Source organism: Zootoca vivipara, chromosome 6 (genome assembly GCF_963506605.1).
Source record: "Zootoca vivipara chromosome 6, rZooViv1.1, whole genome shotgun sequence".
Classification (NCBI taxonomy): Eukaryota; Metazoa; Chordata; class Lepidosauria; order Squamata; family Lacertidae; genus Zootoca; species Zootoca vivipara.
This window is the reverse complement of record NC_083281.1, coordinates 49,280,380-49,302,800: the sequence shown is the minus strand read 5'-3', so window position 1 is coordinate 49,302,800 and position 22,421 is coordinate 49,280,380. Positions and strand designations below refer to the sequence as shown.

At 42.0% G+C, this 22,421-nt stretch overlaps 1 protein-coding gene across 1 annotated transcript in view; it reads right to left on the bottom strand.

The window, feature by feature from the left end:
• Nucleotides 1-981: 981 nt before the first annotated feature.
• The window catches only part of LOC118087093 (receptor-interacting serine/threonine-protein kinase 2-like), a 37,829-nt gene continuing 16,389 nt past the window's right edge, over nt 982-22,421 (bottom strand). Inside the window, exons 3-13 of the mRNA XM_035119422.2 lie at nt 21,162-21,334; nt 19,947-20,100; nt 18,826-18,981; nt 18,486-18,634; nt 17,158-17,207; nt 13,056-13,217; nt 11,674-11,759; nt 10,674-10,742; nt 9,214-9,376; nt 5,956-6,168; nt 982-5,540 (exon numbers count right to left, since the gene is read on the bottom strand). Of these exons, the coding sequence (XP_034975313.2) occupies nt 5,242-5,540; nt 5,956-6,168; nt 9,214-9,376; nt 10,674-10,742; nt 11,674-11,759; nt 13,056-13,217; nt 17,158-17,207; nt 18,486-18,634; nt 18,826-18,981; nt 19,947-20,100; nt 21,162-21,313 (1,653 nt within the window). The 5' untranslated portion in view covers nt 21,314-21,334 and the 3' untranslated portion in view covers nt 982-5,241. The remainder of the gene's footprint in view (nt 5,541-5,955; nt 6,169-9,213; nt 9,377-10,673; nt 10,743-11,673; nt 11,760-13,055; nt 13,218-17,157; nt 17,208-18,485; nt 18,635-18,825; nt 18,982-19,946; nt 20,101-21,161; nt 21,335-22,421) is intronic.

Genomic DNA, 22,421 nt, shown 5'->3' with positions numbered 1-22,421 from the left:
TGGAGTGCTCTCAGGATTCCAACAAGATAATGAAAACTGTGCATTAAACTTCCATAAGCTTTTTAAAAATAAATATGCTACATAAACGCTTAATTTATCTGCAGTGACACTTTGGTGGGAGATGTTCAGGGCCTTACTCAGCTGAATGCAATGAAGGGCTCTTGTTCAGCAACATCTGGAAGGCCAAAGTTTCCCAGCACCTGTTCTAAAACTATCAGATTGCATCACTGTTCCTGTCCAGATGTAACCAAGCCCAGCTCACAGGCATCCCTTGCTACCTTTGCCTGTCTCTCAAGTGGGTGAAAGTACATTCACCCTTTCACTGCCTGCATGGCAGATGGAACACAACGGAGTCTACACAGGATGAATTTCCAATGCTCTTCAACATAGCATGTCGGACTCAAGCAAGTGTTTCATTGACCTTCTGGTCTTAACTAAAACTGGAGAGCAGGTCTGTTTGTGACAGAGTAGAACTACATATTTGGATCAGAAGTTGTGTAACTAACAGATGTTCTGCTCTAAGGGATTTCAACAAGTTGGTGCAACAGCAGAAGCAGTAATTGGTTTGGGCCTTGTGGCTGTGTCCTCCTTTCTTTTCAGTGATCTCTGGAGGTTTTTTCTGCCCAAACAGAGCAATCTATGGGACTTCTGGTTTTGGCTGTTGACTTCAACAAGATGTGGACTGCACAGACAGATGTTTCATAACAAGCCATGTTGCCAGAGAACTGTTGGCAGCTGTTCATGCTACAGTACAGTGGATCCCCCTCCCCCGAATAGATAGAGCAGGATTTTGTACTGTACTTTCTTTAATATCCCTCTTTACAATCTTGCACATTATAATTAAAATTGCATGAGTGGTATATATACCTGAATGCCAAACAATACTGTACATTATGTGGCATTGGATGGAAGTGGTTACTCCAAGTTGTAGTCAGGGATAAAAACTAATAATGGGGGAGAGCTTGGGGGGGGGGGTCAAGTCCCTTCCATGAATTTTCAGTTTCTTTGGTTTTTTTTTAAAAAAGTTTATAGCCTTATAGTTTATTTTATTTCCTATTTTATTTTATTTATAAGGAGATATGCAGGTAAGATCATTCCCTCTAATAGCAAATTCAGGTGGCTGAGTGTTAACAGGGTTATAGCCAAAATGGGGCCAGTAGGAAATAACAGGGCGCACTTGGACAAATCACAAGATTTGTAGAAGTACAAAACCCTAAAATGGGGGAAAACCCCTATGCAGTAGCTCAGTGAAGACTGAGCACACCCAATAGCTACAGACTCCTGTGTGTCAGGAAAGAAAAATGGAAAGCTCACGGGTTGGGTGAGGAGGAGAGATGGAGAGGAGGTTGCCTTGCTTGTGCTTCAGGATCCCTAAACAGGAGCACTCCTCTGAAGTGAGGATATACTACAACATTTTGTTGTTGTGGGTCCCACTTGCTCTTCCTGATTGCTTACTATATCTTCAATTGCTTACCTCTATCTTCCTCGGTCCCAGCTCCTGCCAACCTAGCAGTTTGAAAGCATGTCAAAATGCAAGTAGATAAATAGGAACCGCTACAGCGGGAAGGTAAACGGCGTTTCCATGTGCTGCTCTGGTTTGCCAGAAGCGGCTTTGTCATGCTGGCCATATGACCTGGAAGCAATACGCCGGCTCCCTCGGCCCATAATGCGAGATGAGCGCCGCAACCCCAGAGTTGGACACGACTGGACCTAATGGTCAGGGGTCCTTTTATCTTCCTTCTAGCATTCCATTTGGCGTGCAAAAATACTAGAAAAACCAGGATTATTTTAAAATCCTGCAAAATGTAAAAATGTATCTTAGTAATATTTAAATACATTTAATCTACTTAAATTATATATTCTGCATTTGCATTCTGGTTGTTCAGTAGCCACTCCCAGCCTCCCTAGCTCCCCTCACTACAAAAGCTGTGACCTTTGGAGGAAGAGGAGCAATTTTAAATCTGAAATACAAAAGCAGTTAAAAACAACAACACAACCCTTCCCTGCTCACCTTTCCTTGGTACCTGACTGCCCATTCCCCCCACCCCCTAAAAAGAAAAACCACGGGGAAGTTACATGAATGCCTGCCCTTTAGTTCTGAGTCCTTAAAGTTAGTGACAAACTGTTATAGGACTAAGAGCAGAGCACGTCAGCTGTATTTGCCTCCTGTAATTCTAGATCCTGCTTGTGTTTGCTCAGAAGTTCTCATTCATAGCAGCCACTCCCAACATCCCTAGCTCTAGTAGAAGATGCCTCCATGATTATGCAATTTGTATACATGTGTTAAAAATCTCTCCTTCTTTTGCTTAGCGGGAAATGACCAACCATTCATGTTCATGTTCATGCAAAAGGCAAAGAGTGGGCAAAGTGTTTCTTGCAGCAGCTTGAGAAGTTGCATCTCAACAGAAATATGTAGGTTATGGTTTTGGCACTAGTGTGATGATGCCTAGTTGTCCTGAGGGAATTTAGAAGCAGAATATTAAACTGGGGCAAATTGTTGAGCAAGAGGAAAGATATTAGGCATCCATTCTGCCATATAGCATTGATCCAGTGATATCTTACAGGCATGGGTGCCCTGATTCCCCCTGCCTGCACATTTTTGCATCCATTCTACCTACCACATAGCATTGATCCCACAGTACTTTGCAGCTTTGGGTACACTATCTATCTAGGGAGCTCCCTCTGTCTGCAAATAGGATTGCAGATTTAGGCATCTATGCATATGAGGCTGCTGGATCTGGCCCATCCAGTCCAGCATCCTGTTCTCACAGTGGCCAACCAGATGCCTGTTGGAAACCGGCAAGCTGGACAAGAGCGCAAGAACACACTCTCTTCCTATGGTTCCCAGCCACTGGTATTCAGAAGCATTGCTGCCTCCCAACTGTGGAGGCGGAGCACAGCTATTGTGGCTAGTAGTGATTGATAGCTCTCTCCTCCATGAATTTGTCTAATCTTCCTTAAAAGCCACTCAAGTTGGTGGCCACTGCTGCCCTCTGTGGAAGTGAGTTCCATTGTTTAACTGAGCACTGTGTCTGTTACAGCATGTAACTTGCCACCTGGGTGCTCTGATGTTTTATGTGGTGCTTCCAATGTCTGCAAGTTGTTGTTGTTGTTGTTTAGTCAGAGCATGCCAGGCACTCCTGTCTTCCACTGCCTCCTGCAGTTTGGGCAGACTCAGTTTGGTCTGCAAGTAGGATTGCTTAAAATTTCTAGTACAGAGCCTCTGATTCAATGCAGCTGGTGAGAATTTTTGCCAAGTGGTGCCAATATTCACTTGCTGAATATTAAGGTTTTGGGCAGTTGTTAAAGGCAGGAGTCCCACTAGGGGAAAAAAAGATGCAAAGACTGACACCTACATTTCAACAGAGCCAGCTAATCATTACACAGCTCTGCTGTTTCTTCCCTGGATCATTTGTACAGCACATCTCTGGAGTAGGGTGTTGGGCTGCGCTTGGCATGCCTCTGAAAAATTACAGCTGTTTTCAAATGTAAAGGAAAAGGGGGGCAGGCATTCACAATTTCTTTCATCAGTCTGGAGAAGGGTCATAGCTCAGTGGCAGAGTTTCTGCTTTGCATGCAGAAGTTCGCAGGTTCAATCCCCAGCACAGCCATGTGAAAAATGTTTGTTAGGATTATTTGCTGATATTTAATTTTACATGTTTAGCTGGCTGGCTCCCTGATCAGAACTGTTGAACCTGGGACCTTCTGTGCTGCGCTATGAATTATGTCCCCCAGCAATATATGTTTACTTCAACAATTTTTTTTTTGGGGGGGGGGGGTTAGCTGGTGGTAGAGCAGATACCTTGCATGCAGAAGGTCCCATATTCAACCCCTGCATCTCTACCAGGTTGGGGTAGGAAAGACTCCTTGTCTGAAATCATGGAAGAACTGTTGATAGACTTGGTATAAGGCAACTTCCTGTGTTGATGCATTTGCTGTGGAAAGGTGGTGTGTGTATTTTTAAAAATGCTTTATTATTCATTTTCCACATACATACAACACCTAGTCATCTTCACTGTCATCAATCCAGAAAAAATATCACAAAAGATACATGCAATTTCAACTATGTGCTTTCTACCTGAACCCATGACTTCCCATCTCCATGTTTCCTTTATATTAAACATCTTGCTTTGATTCGTCATTATTAATTTATAAAAATTCTTTTTTCTATTTCAATATCATTTTCCATCATATATATTATTTACAGAAATCATTCAAAGGCAACTACCGTGTTTAAGTTACAGCTATTTATCCATGTGGGAGCCTCTGGAAAGCTATTTTAATTCATCTTTGCATGCATATTTTTACATGCTCAGCTACTACTTGTTTCAAAAACTGCCTGATTTTTGGTAATAAAAGCATATTGTACACCATTCTAGAATTTATTGAAAGGTAGTAGACAGTAATTGTTTCAAAAAATTTAAATTTAAATAATTGTATATAAACCTGCCTATCTTTGGTAGCAGGTTGATCCAGGTGCCTACATGTGCCTTCCTACCCCACCATCCTCTGGCCACACGGCCAAGTATACAACATCCCCTGCTGATATCAGCAAACACAGCTGGCAATAGAATGCTAACAGTCTTCACACTGGCATGTTCAAAAGCATCACTTCAGAAGTTCTCCACATTCACGCCACCTAAATTTCAGGTGCAGACACCAAAAATAATTTGTTCAAAAACACTTGAGCAAAATGCCTCACTGACTGCTTGAAAGCCTACCTGAGACTCCGCCATTAATGAAATTTTGTTTTAAATAAGGCGCCTGCTGTGGTAATGGCTTAGTTATATTTAATTCTGCTCACTCTGGCAGCCTTTTCTCTCTGCATCACAGGGGGAGCACTGCCCTTAAATGCCCTTTCCTTTTAAAAAATTATTTGCCAAGTTTCAGCAATCTGCTCTCAGACGACAGAAAAACAAGGGGTGCTTGCTCTTACTCCTCCTTGAGTAAGAGCAAGGAGCTCAAGAGCCAAAACTTGACCAGCCACACCATCATTCCAACACTGGGTGACTGTATTAAAAGGATGCAGCTGTTACTGCTGCAGGCAGCGGATGGCTTGACCCTTTCCTCCAGCTTATGCTTCTTCTTTCAGAGGATACCGTTCTCTGAGCAGAAGTCAGGCAAGACTCTAATCCATGATGCAAGGTAACGATGGTGCAAAGGATCGAGGCCACTGCAAATCATCAGTTCGCAGACTTTTCCTTTTTAACCAGCTCTCCAAAATGCTGTAAGATAAATCATTTAATTTACTGTGTTTGCCTGGATGCTTCGTAGGAAAGGGCTGCACTTGCTGGCTGACAGAACAGCCACCACAGTCTGGGCTGCCTTCTCCCCAAGGCCAAGACAAGTGTCGAGCAAAGCACGGGCCCGGCCAGTCAAGGTGGGGAACGAAGTGATCATTTCATAGTCCATCTTGGACAACAGCTGCTGGGAACGCAGAACGTCTAGGAGGTGGTTCAAGCGCCCTTCTGTCATGCATCTCAAGATAGTTTCCCGCCCGCAGGCTAGGATAGAGCAGTTTCCCTCTCTGCAGCAAGGACCTGGGTCCACAGGGGAAAAAAAATATTTTTTTCATCAAATTCAAAAGTAATAGCCAAGCCATTTGTAGCCCCACTAACACCCCCGCCTCCAAATGTTGTGGGAGGTTTCCTAACTAATCCTAACAGGCTATACTTTATTTATGACTCCTCTGCTCCCAACCAACGCCACTTCATATAACTTTGTGAAGTGGGTTAGGCTGAGAAGCAGCAATCAGCCCAAAGTGACATTCCTTACTGAGTGAGGATTTCAACCCTGGGCTCACAGGTTCTGGTTTGACACTCTAACCATTACACCATGCTGGCTCCATACAGTTACAAAGCACAGTAAGTTAGTACCGTATTCCAAGTGGTGGTAGTGTATCTCCCCCAACCCCCAACCCCAAATACAGCACTTCTTTCATTTTTATACTCTCACCTGTTACTGGGTTTTCAGGCCCATTGTTCCGAAGGTTGCTGTATGGGAGGCTGTCATCAGGTGCTTGCACTAGTTGCGGCAGCCGTGGTTGCCAGCCCTCTGACTCTTTGCAAAATGTGGAAGGACTTTTTACAAGTGGGCTTGAATCGGGAATAAGGAAAGGGGAAGAAGAATGTGGATGACTTGACTCTTTGCTGCTACAGAAGAGATGACCTACAGAAATAACAAATATATATATAGTGAGTTGTGAATCAGGGAGGGAATAATGGGCAGTGCATGAGTTTTATGTATAGAAGACACTAGATACTTTATTTGTTGGTGTGATGAGGCGACCCCCGGGGGGGGGATTCTGAGGCTGGTTCTCTCCCCACCCATGCTGGCTGTTTGGAATTAAGCCCGGGTGTACTGCAGGAGGGTAGACTTGGAAGAACAGAGGAATGGAGTGGGGTTGTTTCTGCTTTATAAGCCACAGAGAAAAATTGAGAAAGGAGGACAAAGAGAAGAAGAAGAATGACACACTGTAGAGAATGCTGCAGTGGGTTTTTATTGGGCATATTTGGTGCCTAATAGGAAGCTGCCTTATTATCCAGTTGGACCACTGAGCAACCTAGCCCAGTATTATCTATACTTGCAGAACTGGGTTTGCTGTTCGTATATGTGCTTTATATGGTCATGTGGAAGGACAAGGGACTACACAGAATACCACTGCCCTGTTCCTAGACTACCACAAATGTTTTAGCCACCCCCTGGGCTTTTTTTTATAAAAATGTCTGCAGATACTGCTAATGCATTTTCACCCATTTTCACAGCAATAAGGACTAGAAACTTGCTATTTATTTATTTATTTATAAAAATAAAGCTGATATTCTCAGGAAGTGAAATTATGCACTTAATATCAATCTTTGTGCTCCTCTGTGGAAAGTAACTCAGTTTAAGGTCCTCAGTGGCAATACGTTTATTTATTTTTTTGAGTCCTATTAGAAGAACATCATGATTTTGGTTCCCAAAACCATTTCTGTCATATTAAGAATGTGGAAGAAATGTTCCATTTCAGAACAAAAGCTGCTTTGCACATTTTCTATTCATACCCTTAAGATGTGTGAAGTGTATGGAATGTCTGCAGATGCTTTGGGCAAGCTTTGGTGAGGTTTCCTGGATGCATTTTTAATGCACATTTACAAAAAAAATAATGAGCTTCTTTGACTGTTTCCCAGGCAGTTCCCTACTTGTCTTAAAAACAGAGTAGAAATCAGATGGGAAGTGACTCTAAGGTGACCTTCCACCTTTAGACTTGTTTGTTCAGACTTGTTTTGCATCCTGCTGAAATGTTGGGATCCTGTCAGGAAAACAGTGCAGTAGGACAAAGCCAGGCAGATTCCAGTTACACCCAGCTTTTGCCTGTATCTAGACCTTGATTGGGTTTGCTCATGCCAACAGAGCAGATCTCAGTACAGTGTATTAGGAGGAAGGATGTTGCAGGTTGCAGCCATCCTTGTGAGTTACAGCTACATAGGAGGTACTGCTTTAGTACTTGCTTTCCAGCTACCAGCCCGACCTGTGCTCTCAAATTGTTTTTGGAAATGCATCTAACTGCAAGTCTACCAATGGGGCTGGGAAGCAGAAGACATGCCCCCACCACTACAGATGTAGCCCTCCAATTGTGCTTTGAATGCAGCTCTTTTGCTTGCCAAGGTGGACCAGGAGATCTGGGGCTCCTCCACACTGACATTTAATGTGGATAGGAAGCTTCTCCATTAATCCTCCATTGTCCATATGGTGTTCCCTTCCAAATCACTGCTTCCCCATACTTTTCCCTCCCTCAATCTGGATTTTCCCATACCAGGGATACTCCGAAAAGGAGAGAGACAAACAGGGATTTGAACAGGACAAGGTACAATTTATAGAACTTTGGAAAAGTGAGGTGGTGGGGGTTAGTTACAACCCTTTCTTGATTTTATGAATTTTGTTTATTATTATTCTTCAGGCATAAAGGTAAAGGGACCCCTGACCATTAGGTCCAGTCATGACCGACTCTGGGGTTGCGCGCTCATCTCGCGTTATTGGCCGAGGGAGCTGGCGTACAGCTTCCAGGTCATGTGGCCAGCATGACAAAGCCGCTTCTGGCAAACCAGAGCAGCACATGGAAACGCCGTTTACCTTCCCGCTGTAGCGGTCCCTATTTATCTACTTGCACTTTGACGTGCTTTTGAACTGCTAGGTTGGCAGGAGCTTAGACCAAGCAACGGGAGCTCACCCCGTCACAGGGATTCGAACCGCCGACCTTCTGATCAGCAAGCCCTAGGCTCAGTGGTTTAACCACAGCGCCACCTGGGTCCCCATACGTTTTCTTATTCTACTTGAATTTGAATCTTGGATCCTATTTCAACCTTCACCTCTTTTTTCCTTATTTTGTTTATAATTAAGTGCTAGATGGTGTTATAATACAAACTTCATTTGGTGTGTCTATATGCATACCTTACTATTTACTACGATTTGTTTGTTAAGGATATTGGTGATAATGTGTGCTTGATTTTAAAATACAGTATGTGGAGAAAAGGACGCGGTTTTTTGGAAGATCCCTGCCCCGCCCCATCAGCTTAGCTGGGTGCTGGGACCAATGTCCAGTGAGTGTCTCCCCTCCTGTAGCAGGTGTTGCACATCATGTGAATTCATTATGTAACAATATCAAAGAGCTGGACACCACAATTCAATTATTTCCCTTTTTCCTATTCCATTTTTTAAAATCAAGGAATGGGAGTGGGGCTTGTTCTGAGCAGGACTACAGCGAGAGTAAAGGGTTAAAGCCCCCTCTCTGGACTCCCTCTCACATTGTGTTTTTCATATTGTAGTTTTATGTTATGAACTGTCCTGAGATCTGCAGCTATAAAGAGGTATACAAATTCTCAAAAAACCAAATAAGAATAAACAAAATTTTATTACCAATTTCTCCCACCAGTATTCACATTTCTGTATGCAGTTTGGACTGATATAAACATTATTTTATTTTATTTTTTTGGCAAGCGATTCCCCGTGACATAATGCATTGTTGTGTTACTTTCACTATGGAATGTATTTTTTGTACATAGTTTTTGGCTGGAGAACTACATCACAAAACTCATAGTTTTGTTTCAGTTCGCATGTTGATCTGAGAAGTGTGAGTTGAGGTAGCTTCTCATTAAAATGCAAACAAAGCTCAATTTCTCCCCCCATCCCTACCCATACTTATGGTAGATTTAGGAGTTAATAAAAAAATGCTACCTCTTTCTAGTGCTCTGTTTTGAGTAGTGTTGCTGGCCAAGTCTGTCTGGCTGCCATCCTTCCCTGTCCTTTCTGCACCACGCTCAAGGTGAAGGTCAGAGAAGCTATGCGATTTTAGAGTAACTTCTTTGTTGAGCCTGTTGTTGTTCTGAGGACAGATAACCTGCAACAAACAAGAAACAGTAAATCCACTTTGGATAATAATATTAGTAAATGCACTGGCTTTCGACACCAGAACCCAGAGCACTGCATAAATTAAGGACAGAATAAATAAAATAGTTATAGCTTAGATCCAGACTTCTCTCCCACAGATTGGAGGAGGTGGTAGGTTTTGCTGATTCCAGCCTTCCCTCTGCAGCCTCCCCTCTGTAGACTTCCATGGGCAGGAGGATCCTTTCCATCCACAGAAGGTGGAGTCTGACTCCATCTAATCCCATTTTTGTACGGTAGCTTCTAGTAACACAGAGACCATCAAAAGGGTCTCTGCAGAATCACAAGGAATTTAAAAAATAAATAAAAATAAAACAAATGTGGCAAATACAAACTTCAAAACATTCTTTCCTAGGCATCACGTCCCATGGAGCTTCCAAGTGGACGGACACAGGAGGAAAGTGCTGTGAGCTTGTTTGAGAAGCCTAAGGTTTTCTCATTTTAAAGAAAAATCTGTGTTGTGGTTTTGTGACATATTGAAATCAGCAGTAGTAATGTTAAAATGAGTTGGAGACACACAACAGTGCACCACCCAGAAATTTGCTAAGATGAATAAAAATTAAAATAAAACATTATGCTGGAAGTACTGATCCCCCAGGGGCTGTTCTAGCACATGTATGAACCAACCCTCATAGAATGACTAGCTTGGAGCTAATTAACAACTTACTTTAAACAATATGGTATTGTTTATTATAACATTACTAAATCTAGATAGATTCTAGTAACATGTTATGCAGATAACATATGACTCTCCCACCCTGTTTTCCTTATTATTTGTAACACTGTCTTGGCTTAAAAAAAGAAAAAAAATACATGGCTTACAAAACGTATCGTGGATATAGAATATAGACTATAGAATGGATATAGAATATAGAATATAGACTAGAATGCCAATGAAAGATAAGTAGGGAAGTCTTTACTTACTATGATAAGATGATGGATGGATATGTTTTATGTAATTTGAAAAATGTGTAAAAATAAAAGTGGAAAAAAACCCATTCCCTTTCCATCCTTTCACAATGACATCCAGGTCAGAGACAGCCCACATTAGTAGCCTGCTCAAAATACTGCAACACATCTGAAAACCAACACCTTGACCCTACTACAAAATGGCCAACCCCTGGCATCTCCAAGTAGGGCTGAAAAAGGCCCTTGTCTGAAACCCTGGAAAGCCTCTACCAGTCAGCGCAGGCAACAAACTAGATAGACCGTTTGGTCTAATGTAGTATTAAGCCGCTTCCAATGCTTACCTCTAAGTTGCACGCATGTGTTTTAAGTGTATGAGAAACTGGGCTTTTGGCAGAATCTATTGCACAGTCCTGAAAGAGAGGAATACGGCATGAAACAGAGTTAAGAGGAAGTGTGGGTACATCACATTAATTCTGGGAAATGGCCCTCTGGAATTGCTTAATACTAAATATCTCATTGTTCCCTGCTTTCATCGGATCAACTGCTGCTCTTAGTTTCATAACCAGTGTCTATGTCAGTATATTTAAGTTTACTGAAAAGCTCATCCAAATTTGTTTACATTTTTGGAGAAGCAAACCTCTTCTTCCTTGCTTATATATTCCCAGTGCTCTAAGCCAGGCATCCCCAAACTGCGGCCCTCCCATGATACCTAGCTAAGAGGGCCAGTGGTCAGGGATGATGGGAATTGTAGTCCAAAACATCGGGAGGGCCGAAGTTTGGGGATGCCTGCTCTAAGCCATCTGGGATGTTTGGCCTGGAACTCACTGAACAACCTGCTAGTCATGTGCTACAGAGAGAGCCTGGAGATTTGGGATCACCTCTCTCAATAGCACTGGGTGTTGTTCTTCGTGGCATCCAGGTGCATGAAGGGTATCTGAACAGCACTGTTACCTCACAGGACACCTGCCAATTCGCTTAACCATACTTCCAGTTAGTTTGGGCATTTAAAAAAACGCCAAGATGCTACAGAGAGTACACATGCAGAACTCTCCCACTGAAATCAATGGGACTTCATGCTTTATTCCAATTCCCCTCCCTATTTCTATTTTCCTCCAACGGTCAGCTTAGCGATTCCTGCCTGCTAAGCATACTCAGTACTTATTCAGTTGGTTTTAGGAGGGAGTCTACCTGATAGTTTTTAATATATATATATATATTCAGTTCTTCATACCTCAGAATAGTCTGGTGATGGTATTTTACTTAGGTGTGAGTAGTTTTCTTTTGGCTGCATAGGGGCCATTATTGGGAGAAATGAGATCACTATTTCTACAAGCAACTCACCTTTGCTTGAATCATGTTGTATATTGCGTCGGAAATCATCTCCTCCCTAAATGTGCCAAGAATTTCTCGTAGAAGTATTGAGCATTCTGTAGAAGAAAAAACACATGAAGCAGCATTTATGTGCCTGCAGGCAAATCTTTGTACTATCACAGGTCAGAACCAGTTGCTAGCTTACATCTCCTCCTTCTCCCTCCCCCCCCCCGCATATGCTAGCAAACCCCTTGACCAAAAACCCCTTGACATGTAACCTTTGCTCACATAGGTGCAGCAACATCTGAGCTGGCTTCCAATTATGCAGTCTTGCACCCAGATATCTTGTAGAAACACAATATTTACACACCATGCAGCAGACAGATTATCAGCTGGGGTTCAATTTGGAACTCACATAACCCTTGCTTTAAAACAGCTGCTCTGATTGTCAGTTCATTTCCAGGCCAAATTCAATTTGTGTTAGTGTTTAAGGTTCTAAATAGCTGAGACCACAAACTTCTAAAAATACCACCTCCTCCCCATAGACCCTCTGACAAACAAAGCCATAGCCAGAGGCAAGCCAGACCATATCCTTTTAGGGTAAGGGCTCATCCAGGCTTCCTTCTGTGCTGCGCTTTTAGCAGTGCTGGTATAAGCTAAACAAGCTATAGTTTAGGTCGCCACTCTCTTAGAGCCCCCCCCAAAAAATTAAAGGAAAAAACCCCTGGTTGTTCATTTCCAAAATATAAGAGAAAAAGCAAATAAAATAAAACCTACATACAGCAACAGTGCTTTGTGTTGTGTAGGCTCCTATTTGTTATGTGCAAATGGCTTTAGATACCTGTTAGGTCCATAAATTACCATATAGCATATATTCAACACAAAAAAACAGTGACAATTTGTTGTTGACAAAGGACAGCTGGACATGTAAAAGGCCCCTTTGCCTTCAGTAGCTTAGGGCCTCATCAAACCTAAATCCGGCCCTAGCTTTTAGACACAGGTTTGCACTTTAAAGCTCTGTATGCAAGTGCTTCTTCTTCTTCTTTCCCCCTGCCCAGGGCTTTCCCTGCCAAAACGCACTCTTTACTGCTGAAAAGAATTGCATGGGAAACCCAAATTGCTGTTTAGTCCAACTCAGTGTTAAATAGCAGGTTTTCATGGCGAAAGCCGCAGGGCGAAAAGAAAAAGTGCTCATACACAGACTGGGAAAGCGTGGGCCTGTGCTTAGAAAATGCAGGGCAACAGATGAACTCTCCAGGAGACAGAGAACAACTGAGGTAAACAGCCGATTCAACAAGGTTTATGCTTTATTGCTGTCTCTGCTTTTCCTCAGCTGACACACTCATTTTCAGATCTGAGCTATGAAATGGTAGCCAGATGGTTTCCCAGTGGTGAGCAACAATAGATGTTACCTGTAGCATGTGGTCTGTAGCTGGGCTCTTGGTGCCAGCAGAGAACTATGAGCTGTAGCAGCTTGTTGCTATGTGGCAGACTGTTTGGTATGAACTCTGGTTCAATCCCAGGGCGCAAGCCACTGCAGACTCCTGTCACAGCTTCCATCAAAGACTTCTTGCCTGAAGTAGGAAAAGAAGTAGGATCAAATTTCCATGTAACCAAAGAAAGCAAGAAAACAACAGCCACAAGAGGGCAGCATATACCTAAAAGTAACTGTAGTTATCGGTACTTTATTTTCCATTCAGAGTAGGAAGGAATTCCTTCCAGAGTCCAGACCCTTCATCATCTTGCCCACCTCTGCACATGTTCCAGTTTGTCAATGCAGTACAGTACCCTTCATTTCGTTAGCTTTGGCCCCAATACTAGAAGAACATGCTACTTGCACAATGTTTGAAGAGAATTAAGACTGTGAAAAGATGCTGCAGTTGTGCCACCATTCCTGGAATAGGAATGCAGCTAACCCCACCTAGTTGACTGCTGGTGCCAGGCAAGAATGGAAGCCCAAAAAACAACAGACAGAACAATTTGGGAGCTACCCAAGTCAAATGTGTTTAGAAGAAGTGCATAGCTGCCAAGTTATCCCTTTTTTAAAGGGATTTTCCCTTATGCTGAATAGGCTTCCTCGCGTGAAAAGGGAAAACTTGGCAGCTATGGAAGTGATGCATGGAGCCCCTGACCTGAAAGTCCCATTGAACCCTGCAAGATCTACTTCTACATAAACCATAGCTGTTAAGTTTTCCATTTTCTCGCAAGGAAGCCTATTCAGCATAAGGGAATTTCCCTTTAAAAAAAGGGAGAACTTGACAGCTATGACTATAAACATGCATAGGGTGGGGTAAAGGTAAAGGGACCCCTGACCATTAGGTCCAGTTACGGACGACTCTGGGGTTGCGGCATTCATCTCATTTTACTGGCTTCCGGGTCTTGTAGCCAGCATGACTAAGCCACTTCTGGTGAACCAGAGCAGCACACGGAAACACCATTTACCTTCCCGCCAGAGCGGTACCTATTTATCTACTTGCACTTTGACATGCTTTCAAACTGCTAGGTGGGCAGGAGCAGGGACTGAGCAACGGGAACTCACCCCGTCGTGGGGATTTGAACCACCGACCTTCTGATCGGCAAGCCCTAGGCTATGTGGTATAGGGCATACTCCAGAGGTTCTAGGGCTCATTTGTTTGAGATGCTAATGAGAACCCTTAGGTGACCATTTATGGTCATTGTCTTACAGAGAAACTTGTCTGACTAGTTCAGCAATAGAAACCTCTGTTAGATTCTAACCCTCACTTGGTACAGGGCCCAAGAATTGGACGGAACTCTGGGTACCATTTAGATTGACTTCTCTTGATCTCTCTGAATTTCTGGAGAGGATTGGCTAATTGTTTGCTACTCCATTTGCCTGGCTATTTTAAAAACATGCAATGTTTGCTTCCTTAGCTGGTGTTGGTTGTCCCCAAATGCTAGATCTCTCTTGAAAGCTACCTGCATTGTTAGGTTTATGTACAGACCAATTTATAAGTTGCCCAACAATAAATATTCTCCAAGTAATATACATGGTTGAGTAGGCAAAAATAAACCATACTGCAAAAGATTTTATCAAGATTTGTCTGGCAGGGGAGAAAACCTAGAATAAAACATAAGATTTTGGTAGATAAGAAAGAAAGAGGTGGATTCGCCCTGCCAGACTTGAGACTTTATTATGAAGCGTCCTGTATCTGTTGGATAAAAGAATGGATAACTCTAGAGAATACGGACTTGTTAGATTTGGAAGGTTTTAACAATAGATTTGGATGGCATGCATATTTATGTTATGACAAAAAGAAATCACATACCGGGTTTACGAATCATGTGATAAGAAGATCTCTGTACGAGGTGTGGGAAAGAAATAAAAGGCTGTTAGAGACTAAAACACCCTGGTGGGTTTCACCAGCAGAGGTATTAACAGTTAAGAAAGTAAATATGGAAAAGAGGCGGGCCACGTATGAGGAAATCTTGACGAAAACTGAAAAAGGATGGAGTTTAAAACCTTTTGAGGACATTAAAGGAGTGTTAACAGGATGGATAGAATACCATCAAATAAATGATGTGCTTAAAGAAGATAGAAAAATAGGTTTTGAGGATAAAAGATCCAAATTTCAAATAGAAGTGCTAGAAGGCAAAACAAAGCTTTTGGCAAAGATGTATGATCTGTTGTTGGAGTGGTATACAAAAGATGAGCTGACAAAAGAAGTGATGATTAAATGGGCAAAAGATTTGGGGCATAATATTGAATATGATGCGTGGTTGAAACTATGGAATCAAACTTTAAGATTTACAGCATGTACTGCCTTGAAAGAAAATGTATATAAGATGATGTACAGATGGTATTTAACTCCAGTTAAGTTAGCTAAAATGTATAGAATGAGTGATAAAAGTTGCTGGAAATGTAAAGAGAAAGATGGTGAATTTTATCATATGTGGTGGACATGCGAAAAAGTTAAAAGATTTTGGGAAAGTTTATATAATGAATTGAAAAAGATGTTTAGATATACCTTTCCAAAAAAACCAGAAGCATTTTTGTTAGGAATAATAGGAGGAGAGATTAGAAAAGAAGATCAAACACTGTTTATGTATGCAACAACCGCGGCTAGGACTTTGTTAGCCCAAAAATGGAAATTACAGGAATTACCTACAATTGTGGAGTGGCAGATAAAAATGATGGACTATGCTGAACTTGCTAGATTGACATGCAAGATTCGTGACCAGGGGGAGACAAGGTTTCAAAAGGACTGGAGTAAATATGTGGACTATATGGAGAAAAACTGTAGATCATTAAAAACTCTCGCAGGATTAAAATAAACCTTACGAATTGACCAATATGTTAAAAAAGGAACTGCAAAAAAAGGAATTAACAAGAAACCCGCATGAAGGGAGGGGGGGAAGTCATAGCTCGGCGGAGCAAGGTAAAAGATGTGAATATAAGATTTTGTATAAAAGATTGGTTTTGTTAATTTGTTGAATTCGGAAAATTGGAATAAAATGTATTTAAAAAAAAAAAAAACCATACTGCGCAATGACTCAATAAAACCACAAATCACTGGAAACAACTCAGCAATAGTACAACAGCATAATTGAATCATAAAACATAAGTGAGACACAAATCAATGCCCCAATCAATCCAACAAAACTCAGCCAATCTACAAATGAGTGAATTGTCATTGTTCTGCAGAGAGAAAATAAAATTGCATCAAATGAGCACAGACATGCAAAACTGACATCAACCAGAAATAGATTGATCTGTCCAGCCCTGTGACATATATACTTAGTAAAGGAATTATAATATATGAGTGAGGAGTTGGCAGACTCACTAGAGGATCCTTCAGCCACCTCCAAATTATGAAGATGCAGAAGTCTGTGGGTTGCATCCAATTGAAGTTCTTCTCAAAGCACATCCACAGAACTGAAGGACTTAATTAGTTATATCTACTAATTTTTCTTTTCCGCTAAAGCAGGCAAGTCCACTAGGGGCTTATCCACACTTACCTCTTTCCAGGCATAGTCCGGGATTTAAAACTCTGTGTCCAAGCACCACTCCCCCACCTTTTTTTTTTTTTTGCCCCAGAGCATTTCCTGCAAAAACCCGCTCTTTAAAACTGGAGCAAAAGTCAATCCCCAGAAAACCTGAACTGACATTTGCTCCGATTCAGCTTTAAGGAGAGTGTTTTTGTGGGGAAAGCTCAGGGCAAAGCTGCACTCGGACACAGAGTATTGATGGCGGACCTCTGCCTGGAAAGAGTGGAGCCCCAGGATAGAGACGTCTCTTATAGATGTTTGATGCAGATTTGTAACCATCAGGGAAGAATAAACAGCAGCAGTAGCCATGACACTTAAAAGACTCAGAAGGCATCTGAAGTTGCTCCTTCTTCAAATGATAGCCAGCAGAAAAATATTCCAGTATGATTGCATTTAGGAAGGGTCCAAACTAGATAGGAGGAGGTTAAATTAAACAGCACTTCTTCTATATTATGGGGAAGAAGCTAGGAGGAAAATACAATGAAAGGCACACATGCAGATGCCTACCTTTCAATGGCTTCTGTCTGACTAGGATTTCCCAGCACATCATTCCAAAACTAGGCACAAATATGGAAAGAAAAGCATCTGTTACTTTGGAATATCTGCTACCCGTACCACTTAGTTCATAAACTTCGTGCAAAAATCCATTTTTCCTCATTGATCAAATTCTTATTTCAATTGTTTTCAAAACTTGAGCTTCCACAAGAGTTGGTCCACACCCGAGTTTTTCCAGAATGTAACAGTAAAACTCTTCTGTAGTCAAGAAAGAAAAGAAGTTTGAGCCTTTCCAAACCTAACAGCCCTGAATCCGGAAATGGAGAGCAAAAGAAAAAAGAAAAGAAAAAACACCTATGACTAAAAAGACCAGAAGTTCCAGTTTATCTAAAGTATACATCTGCACGAAAGCTTGGGAAGGGCTCCAGGATGCTGCCTTATCACTCCGCCCTTCCACTAAAACAGAAAGGGTATTCAAACAAGTAGCCAGTGTTAGGAAATTGTATCTTGGTATTGCACAGAAAACATTACTATGATCTTCTAGCTAACCCAGATAATGCTTAGAAGTAAGTGATACGCATAGCTGTCAACTTCTGGATTAAAAAATAAGGGCTCAGCAGCGGCGCGGCACCGGAAGTCACTTCTGCGCAATTTCCGGTGTCCAGACATGCACAGAAGCGACTTCCGGTGCCGGCCTGCCTGTGTCCGCATGTCTGGGCACCAGAAATCGCTGGTGATTTTCAGCAGCACTCGGCAATCCCGGGGGATTTAAGGGATATTTTTCAATTCGGGATAACAGCAGGAAACATTTAAATACGGGGGTTTCCCGTGAAAAACGGGAGACTTGACAGCTATTGTGATATGTACAATTGATGATGATGTTGATGATATTAAACCACAAGTTGTCAGGCTCCATCTGATTTCTTTCTTTTGTTTTATTTAGTGCAAGCCTTTGCATGCCTACTCTGAAATGTCCCATTGAACTCAATTCTCATCAAGTAAATGTACAGTACTGCAGTACTGAGATGTTTAATGCCTCTTCCTTCCAACTTCAATGGAAAAATTTCAGTATTACAATAACTTTTAAAAAGAAAATAATAATAGAAATGTAAGCACAAGCAAGGTATAGGCATAAGCAGCAGTTTCAGTTAAAAGCCAGAACATTATATGACAGCAGTGATTTAGCAAATTAAACCACCTGAATAAATTCAAAAGGTCACCTTGTGTTGAACAGATGCAAGACTCATTGTTAAGTGAGACACCCGGAGGAGACCATTTCACAGACTGTCACAGCTTTTGGTCCATTTTGATATCTCAAGTTTTTTGAAAGAAAAACTCACCTGTAAACATCATCTTCTTGTGAAAAGCTACCCCCTTGAAGTATTTCTGGGGAGAGATAAAGCAAATCCCAACAGCTTCTGTTGTTACAGTTCTGTAGGACAGATCTTAGTTGCTGCCTTCTCCATGTGGCTAGGCCAAAATCTGAGATCTGAAAGAGGTGAAATTTAAGAAACAGGATATGCTATTAACTGACCTAGCCCTCTCCTATGCAGTGCCCTCCAGATGCTTTGGACTACAACTCCCATCAACCCCAGCCAACACTCGGGTGCTGACTAAGGCTGATGGGAGTTGGAGTCCAGAACATCTAGAGTGCACCAGTAAATGTTTAAACAGACCCACCTTAGCTCTGTACTGCAGATCTAGTAGGACATTTGAGGGTTTTAGGCTGTGGTGAAAGACGGGAGGCTTCAAACTGTGTAGATAACTTAGGCCCTCTGTCACATCTGTTAGGATTCTTACACAGAGAGGAAAAGGCAGTTCTGGGTAGAGTTCATGCTAAACAAACAAACAAACAAACAAAAACAGGTTCACAAAGCCATTATTTTATCACTACTTCAGTAGTATCAATATTATCTAATGCACTATTTTAAAAAAGGGATTGCCAGTGTAGCATCCTTCAGATGTTAAATGGACCTCAACTCCAATCCTCCCTGAGGATTAGTTGTTCTGGTTTGGGCTGATAGGAGTCCAGCTACATCTGCAAAGTACCAGACTCTCTTTCTCTAAAAACATTCATTTCCAACCCAATTCAAATTAAATATCACTGTGGCTCCTGAAGAAATTTTAACTGGGTGTTTTTTTGGTGAATATGCTTATGTTGTGTGTGTAAGATATGTTCCTTTACTAATAATAATTAGTAGAGGATTCGTTTTAGTATGTTTGGTTTTAAATGCTGCATTGCTATGCATTTTGTGGTGTTAAGTCATTTTGAGATTCTTCTGTAGCAACAAATAATTTTATGCCCCTCCCCAAAAAACACAGTTGGCCATCCAATTCTATACATGTTTGTTTCTGAGACAAGTTAGGCTGACCTCCAGGTTGAATGTGTTTACAGAATTGCAGCCTAAAATGCCTGCTGGAGAAGAACCTAGAGGTTCCAGCCCAAAACAGACCCATTCCATATCCCAATTGTTCATTCCCCAGCCCACAACCAAGACAACCTAAACCTTGCTCTCATTGGTGGTTAATTCAGGACGACCAATACCAAAGTGTTCCTTTACAGAATGAACAATTAAATGATGGAATTTGTTGCCAACTTTTTAACAACACAAAACAAAACAAACCTCCCCTTCCCTGTTACAATGCGCTATCTGAAAAGATAATGGAGTGTCATGTTACTGAAGACAAATGCAGGCAGAAATTAATTATACCCTGTACAAGCAACATAAAGGGGCTCAGTAGAAACTCACAATGGATACTTTGGAGGGCTTGACAGAAAGAACCCACTTCCTCTTACATACCTCATGAATGAGCGAATTGAGAGATCCATTATGCATCCATTCAGTGGCCACCCCAAGAACTCCTTGGAACTTGTAGATCCCAACAGGAGGCATGAGCCTGTTGCACTGTATGCAATGTATGCTGGCTACCTCTTGAAGAAGTGCATTTAAATCTCTGCAGATGTGATAAGGATCAAAAGACAGCAGTTATGCACTGAAGATTTCATTGATGAATTCAGTGAGAGAATTTGAATTCATTACTGCAAAAGTACCTGTCAAAAGTACCTTTGTGGTGCACAGCAATTAAACTCAGAAGTCCATGGTTAACTATTAATTTCACATTTTTGCCTGAACCAGGGATGCTGTGGTTACTAGGTTGCCTCTGGACTCTTGGCAGCAGGGCTTCTATTAGCCTTAGGGGCTGAGAGGCAGGGAAAGTTTACAGTATGGGATGTACTGAAACTGCACTGTTAATTTATAGTGCCTTGCTGAAGGACCTTAACACCCCCTGGAGCAAATACTGAAAGTAATCTACAATCAGTATCTGGGGGACCCCCCCCCCGTTTCTGAATCCTTTCCATATTGTAAGTGAAGGCTGGCAAACCTTGGGCCCAAGTGCCAAAGGTGGCTCTCGAAGCTGCTCTACCTGGCTCTTGGAACTCTGCTCAGGCTATACCACCTCTGTAGGCCACGCCTCTTGCTGGCACTGCTCCGCCCCCTCATCAAGTGCCTCTGCCAGGTTGGAATGCGTTCTTGGACTCTCACAGATGGAGGAGGGAGAGGTGAGCGCATGTTTGTGTGCACAGAAATTCTGACTGGATGCAGCCTACCATACATCTGTGTGTTGCTCCACTCACTTTTGCCTCTGGCTCCCTGCCCCCCTCACTGGCATGTGGCTGTCATGAATTCTGACAGTAACTTTAATTTTTAAATTTCCCCTGAGCCTAGTGGTAGAGCGCATTCTTTGCTTGCAGAAGGTCTCAAGTATGGTTTGGAAAATCTAGTCTGAAATCCTTGAGTCATCACTACAGCCTCCTATGTTGCAACCTTGTACCAGTAATCCATACCTCGCCATATCTACTTCCTTTCACTTTCTCAATATTACATATTTGTGTGCATTCCCACCACTGTAGAGTATTCTATTTCTGTGCAATTCACACTTATTTCCAATGCAGCAGCAGAAGTCACCACCCATTCTAGGAATGAAACAAACAAACAAACAAACAGGAAACCCACCTCTCTGTTGTTCTCTGGCTAGTCAACAACTTCAAGGAGACATCTATGTTCTGAGGTGCATAGAAGGCTTTGAGAGCAAAGCCAAATCCCGTCCTAGTTAGACAAATACTCTCCAGATCTTTCTGGGAAAGGATGGGCATCAGGTTTGACATTTTGCGATGTTTAGAAAAGGACTGGAAAAGAGAAGTGAAGCATTTTGTTCTGATTGCTTGTTTTTAAAAGATCACTACTGCCAGCATATCACACTGCAATACAAAAAGTCCTGAATTACTCCCAAGAGTGCAAACCATTGTACTCCAGAGTCAGGAGCAAGTTGTATGCAAGTGATAATCATATGTAGCTTGAGGGTCTTAGTTGGTGTTGTAAACTGAAGGGAGTTATGTTGAAGCAGACTGGCCAAGCCTGCCATAATTTGCTTGTGTGATTATTAGATGACCAACTCTGAATTAACTGAAGGACAAGCCAGGGACACCTCATCCTCTGCAGCATACATCTGGGTCCATAATTCTCATGGAACTTGTTGTCATGGAACTAGAGCAGGAGAGTCATCCCTTACAAATTAGGAATGTAGAAACAGGTGCATGAATCAGAGGAGCGCCACATGTTATGGGACAGCAAACTCCTACACAATACCTCTGGAGCTGGATAAGAGATAGCATCAATAAATGCGGTAGTGTGTTCCAAAAATAGAGAGGGACTTAAGCAGCGTTAATCCCTAAGTGCATTATATGCAGACATCGCTGAGTGAGTTAGGAAAGCCAGGCTGAAATTAAATATTCTTCAAAATAGAGAATTTAGGACCGTGGCTTTCAAGCGCTGTTCAGGTAAACTCAGGGGCTCCTTGGAAGCTTTGCAAAGCTCACCTATTCATGCATGGGAATGAGCATCAACGATCAGTGGCAGATCTTCCTCTGCTACCATGTACATTTCTATCCCTTCTTGCCATACGTAATAGCTCAAGGTGACTCACAGCAATAAAATATACTAACTACAATAAAATAAAAAGCAATAAAACAGAAGGGTATTGAGTATATTTTAGTGTTGTACAAGCAACATTCAGGCACAACAGGTCTCTGCACCATTTGAAATCTTTTCCATATTGACAAATCTGCCAAGGAATCCTTGTATATTGCAGAGGATTGCACAGGATACAGATGAGGGTGCACCCTGTTTCAAGCAGAGTGCTGGACAGGTATATAAGGCAGCTCTGAAAAACTGCTTCACACGAAGCAAAATGTCCTACAAAGATACATAGAGAAG